General features: G+C 43.1%; 1 protein-coding gene across 2 annotated transcripts in view; it reads left to right on the plus strand.

The window, feature by feature from the left end:
- Positions 1–5951, plus strand: part of CPNE9 (copine family member 9) — a 22505-nt gene that overhangs the window by 10029 nt on the left and 6525 nt on the right. For both annotated transcript variants that reach the window (XM_006758228.2, XM_015560353.1), the window contains 4 exons: positions 15–76; positions 832–878; positions 1764–1945; positions 2221–2348. In XM_006758228.2, the coding sequence (XP_006758291.1) occupies positions 15–76; positions 832–878; positions 1764–1945; positions 2221–2348 (419 nt within the window). The remainder of the gene's footprint in view (positions 1–14; positions 77–831; positions 879–1763; positions 1946–2220; positions 2349–5951) is intronic.

A 5951-nucleotide genomic window follows, 5' to 3' on the forward strand; every position in this document is an offset into this window, starting at 1 on the left:
TTTCTATCCCACAGGTGACACTGCTCTCTTTCTCTGTGGACTCTGAATTCACTTTTGTGGATTACATCAAAGGAGGGTGAGTTACAGGCTAAGCTTTGGGCTAAACAAGTTCCTCCCAGTTCTGAGCCTCAGTTTTTTTATTTATGAATTGTCAGGGTCCAATGAGATCATGAAAACAAACTTTAAAACACTTGGAAAACTATAAAGCACTCTGTAAAATGCATAGTGTTCTCGAGGCCTCATCCCTGGCTCTCAGACTCCCTTGAAGTCATGGCTTAAATGAGGCCACGGATGAGCAGCACCTGGTGCTGGCTTAGACCAGTCCTAAGATTCCAGACCAGTGGTCTTCAAAGGTGGCCCCAGTAATCTGACTGGGACCTATACAAAGTTATGTCTAGGCAAGAGGGGAGAGGTCAAGAGAGAGGGAAAGCCCAAGCAGACTATAGGGGCATTCTGCTTGGTTCAGTGGAGGCAGGCAGACCTGAGAAAGGTACTTTGCTTCTCTGATCCTTGCTTTTCTCCTGTGTAAAATGGAGATGTTAATTACTACTTTCAGGCTATAGTAAGGGTTAAGTTAAATGACATGTAATACACTTGTCATACAGTAGGCATTTAATTCTGCTACCCAAAGTGTGCTCCATGGACCAGCAGCATCTGCATCACTTGGAAGTTTGTTAAAATATAGAATCTCAGGTTCCAATCAGAAAATCCAGATTAGAATATATATTTTAATATGATCCCCAGGTGGTTCATATGCACACTAGTGTTTGAGAAATCCTGGTATAATAAGTATTGGTCCCTCACTTCTCAATCCATCTATTTCCCTGACAGGACCCAGCTGAACTTCACAGTAGCCATTGACTTCACAGCTTCTAATGGTGAGGCGTGGTTTGGGGAATGGGATGTGGAGGAAGTCCTTAGGATTGGTCTGGATTCCAAGATAGGGATAAGAGTTCATGTACCCAGTAAGCCGAGGCTTGAGGCAAAGACCAACAAGGCTGGTACTGGGCAGGAATGTTGGGGAGAGATTATTGGGCGTAAGGGTGAGCAGAGGGTATAGGAAAATAAGTGTGTGAATGGATCAGGAAAGTTGAAAGGACAGATAGTTCAAGAGGTGGATGAGTAAATGAATGAATGGGAGAGAATTGGGGTATAAGGGCAGATGGATAGAGGAATGGGTGGTGAGTGATGACTGGTTGGGTAGACAGATGAACAGAGAGGGTAGATGTGTTCGTAAGAACAATAGGATGCATGGATGAGTATGTGGGTGGGTAAATGGACAGATGTTTAAATTAGGGGCAACACTGGGTAAGTAGATGGGGAATGAATGAGTGGACAGGTGGATGGATCCATATGAGGATAGGCAAGTGAATAAATGGAATGGATGGGTGGACAGATGTATATGGCTGTATGGATGGATGGAAAAGAAAGAAATGGCAGGTGGACAAGTGGATGGATGGATGGATGGATGGATGGATAGTTGGATAAGAGAATGAAAAGGCAGATGGATATAGGTAGACAGATGGATTTATGCTAGTGGGTGGGTGAATGTGTGGGTAGGTAGATAAATTGATTGATAAATGTAAGGGTGGGTAGGTGGACAGATGGACAAATGAATATATGGATGATTGGATAAAATAATAAGGGAGTACATGGGTAAAGGGTGGATGAATGGATAGATGTATGGGTGCATACCAGGATAGGCAGATGAATAGATGCATGAGCAAGGTGACTATAAGGCTGGGGCTCCTGTGTCCCTACAGGGAATCCCCTGCAGCCAACCTCCCTGCACTACATGAGTCCCTACCAGCTCAGCGCCTATGCCATGGCCCTCAAGGCAGTGGGAGAAATCATCCAGGACTATGACAGTGACAAGCTCTTCCCAGCCTACGGCTTTGGGGCCAAGCTGCCCCCAGAGGGACGGATCTCCCATCAGTTCCCCCTGGTATGGTATGGGCCAGAGCCTACACGCCATGTCCTGGCATCTGGTCCACCCAAGTTGACAAATTTCTTGTATTTACATTTCTTCTAAAGGTCATGGACCTGCAGAGGAGCAGGAAGCTATGATAGGGGAGAAAGCAGGGAGGGGGAGCAGGGCTGGAGTTTGGTGGGCGGGGCATGAAAAGAGAGTGATGATAAAACGAAGGAGTGAGCTTGGATCAGAGCACTACTGGGTGTACCCTGCATGGGCCCAGCCCAGCAGGGCATCTTCCCTGACAGAACAACAATGATGAGGACCCCAACTGTGCGGGAATTGAGGGTGTGCTGGAGAGCTACTTCCAGAGCCTGCGCACAGTGCAGCTCTACGGGCCCACCTATTTTGCTCCTGTCATCAACCAGGTGGCCAGGTAAGATAACTTGATGGAGTTTGAGGAGAACAAGGGGACCCAGACAGGGGACTGACTTCCCAAGGATAGTTAGAACCATTCTTAGTGAACTTGGGCTTTGGGGAGAGGGTGGAAGTTTGTGTTAGCCAGCCCTTGGTATAAAGAGGTTATAAATGCCTTATTCTGGGTCAGAGAGGGCATCAGCAAACTACCCCAGCCCCACTCCCTGGGAACAACTGAAACATCAAGTTTGGGGGAGAGAAAGGCCTATAGCACAACAGTTAAGTTACAAGCTTTGGCATCAGATCTGGGAGTGATCCTGTTTCCACCACTCACTATGTGACTTATGCAATTTAGCCTCTCTAAGCCTCCATTATGGGTGTAATAATGGATAACAATAGCCCCTTCTTTTTTTTCTTTTTTTTAAAATATATTTTTATTGATTTTTTACAGAGGAAGGGAGAGAGATAGAGAGCTAGAAACATCGATCAGCTGCCTCCTGCACACCCCCCACTGGGGACGTGCCCGCAACCCAGGTACATGCCCTTGACCGGAATCGAACCTGGGACCCCTCAGTCCGCAGGCCGACGCTCTATCCACTGAGCCAAATCGGTTTCGGCGATAGCCCCTTCTTTATAGAGTTATTGAGAGGTTGCAATTAGATAACAATGTAAGAATTATTAGCACAGCCCTGACCATATGTTGGTGGAGCTGATGATCCTCGCCCTCAAAATATGATACTTTCTCAAGAGCATGCAATGGGCCCTGATTGGATAGCTCAGTTGGATGGAGTTTCATGCCAATACTCCAAGGTTGCAGGTTCAATTCCCGGTCAGGGTACATACAAGAAGCAACCAATGAATGCATAATCATAAATTTAAAAAATTTTAATGATGGTAAAAATAAAGATAAAATAATTATTAGTACAGTGTCTGACCATAGTAAGTGCTCAATAAAAAAACAGATTAAAAACCATAAGCGGCCTCTCCCTTCCTCTTTGAAATCAATAAAAATATATTTTAAAAAATAAATTAATAAAAAATATAAGAGTATGCCCTGGCTGGTTTGGCTCAGTGCTTAGAGTATCCACCCATGGACCGAAGGGTCGTGGGTTTGATTCCTGCTACATACCTGGGTTGCAGGTTCATTCATTTCCCTGCCTGGTTTGGGCACATATGGGAAGCAACCAATTGATGTTTCTCTCTCACATCCATGTCTCTCTCTCTAAAATCAATAAAAACATATCCTCAGGTAAGGATTTAAAAAACAAATAAAAATATGAGTAACCCCAATTTTTTAAACAGACTTTAAATATGTTTTCATTGATTTTTTAGAGAGAGAACAAGGGAGAGGGAGAAGGAGAAAGATAGAAGCATCAATGATAGAGAAACATTGATCGGCTGCTTCCTGCATGCCCCTACTGGGGATCTAGCCTGCTACCTGGGCGTATGCTGACAGGGAATCAAACCAGCAACCTATTGGTGCATGGGTCGATGCTCAACCACAGAGCCACACAGGCCAGGCAGTAACTCCAAATTTTCAGAATAAAAATAAACAAAATAAAGTCCAGATCACATATCAAATTATTTTGTAAATGCAAATTAAAAAATGACAGAACTAAAACTAAACATGTATCAATAAACACAAGTTGGATAAGCTCACCTACTAAAGGAAAAATACTCTCTGATTAAATTTAAAAATAAGTCATACTAAATGCTGAATAGAAGAGACCCAACTAAAACTAAGTACCTCAGAAAGCTTGAAAGTAAAAATATGAAATGAAGAAACAAAACTAGCCCTGGTTGGTTTGGCTCGATGGATAGAGTGTTGGCCTGGGAACTAAGGGGTCCTGGGTTCAATTCCAGTCAGGGGCCCATGCCTGGGTTGCAGGCTTGATCCCCAGTGGGAGGTGTTCAGGAGGCAACCAATCAATGATTCTCTCTCATCATTGATGTTTCTATCTCTCTCTCCCTCTCCCATCCTCTCTGAAATCAATAAAATATATATTATAAAAAAAAGAAACAAAACTAATAAAAGTGGAAGAATTTCAGGGAGATTTATATGTCCATAGACTTCCTTTTTCCCTAGTAAAAATTTATTTTTTAATTCATAATAAGGATGATAGTTTCTTTAATTATAAAAGTAACATAACACATAACATTGCTATAGAAAATTTCAAGAATGGAGAAATAAGAAATCACCCAGAATACTGCCCAACATATATATATGTATTTTGACATTCTTTTCCTTATGCATCCATAATTACAGTCAGATTACATATAATATTGCACTACTGATTTTTTTCACTTAATAGTAGAGCCTGAGCATATTCTTTAGTTGTTATTAAACAGACTTCTTAAATGTTATCTTGGACAAGGTCACTCACTCATTCATTCATTCATTCATTCATTTAATAAACATTAAGAAGTCCTAACCGGTTTGGCTCAGTGGATAGAGTCGGCCCACAGACTGAAGGGTCCCAGGTTTGATTCTGGTCAAGGACACCTACCTCGGTTGTGGGCTTGATCCCTGGCCCTGGTCAGGCTGCGTGCAGAGGCAACCAATTGATGTGTCTCTCTCACATCAATTTTTCTCTCTCTGTCTTTCCCCCTCCCTTCCACTCTCTCTAAAAATCAATGGAAAAATATGCTCGGGTGAGAATGAACAAATAAACAGATAAACATTTAAAAAAGGAGCAATGTAACATGAATGTGGAGTCAGACTAGCTCATACACACACTCTACCTCTTATAGCTGTAAGACTCTGGGCAAGGCTCTTAACCTCCCTGTGTCTGTTTCCTCAGTTGTACAATGGTGATAACAATATCCATATCACAGGGTTGTGAAGACTAACTAAGTTAACATCTGTCAAGCACTTAGAACAGTGCCTGCCACATCATAAGTACTATAGATGTTAGCTATTACTGTTACTATTATTATAGTTATTACTATTCAGAGGGCATCAGCTGTGAGCTCAGTTCTCTGCTGAGGCACTGGAGACTCACAGATGAATCAGATTTAATCTCTGCCCTTGGGAGTTCCCACCGTGGTGCAAGAGACAGAAATATAAATAAATCATTACCTTCTGTAGGCTAGAGCTTCCCAGACTTTTCCAGCAAGTCGCCTGTCAGCAAAGGCAAGTGACTGCTTCCCCCAGGGGAATCTGGGGGCACAGCTGAAAGCAGCCAGCCTGAACATGTCTTTGAAGTCCCCATATTTTATCTTAAAAATTCATACACATTTTACATTCTTCTCACACTGTGTCCATGTTTGCTTTAATTTAGAAAAAAAGTGTTTTAAGTGTACATAGAGTCATCTAGCTTTATCCACATGATCATACAGTACAATGGATGGGACATGTATTCTGTTGCCTTGGGTTCCCCTAGGCACACAAGCTGGTACCCAAATGGGTGTGAGAACAGCCCATTTCAGTGGGCGATATCCTAGAAGGCAGAGGGAGAGGAGGGGAGGGTATAACCTAGTCTGAGAAATGCAAGGCAGCCTTCTCATGAAGGGGGCTGCCACTCTGGGTCTAGAGGGCAAGTTGAACTTTATCAGATAATGGAGTAGAGTAGGTCTGACAGAAGGACCACATGTGAAAAGCACAGAGGTATGAAGGGGCAGG

This window comes from Myotis davidii, unplaced genomic scaffold, assembly GCF_000327345.1.
Source record: "Myotis davidii unplaced genomic scaffold, ASM32734v1 scaffold73, whole genome shotgun sequence".
NCBI classification, from domain to species: Eukaryota; Metazoa; Chordata; class Mammalia; order Chiroptera; family Vespertilionidae; genus Myotis; species Myotis davidii.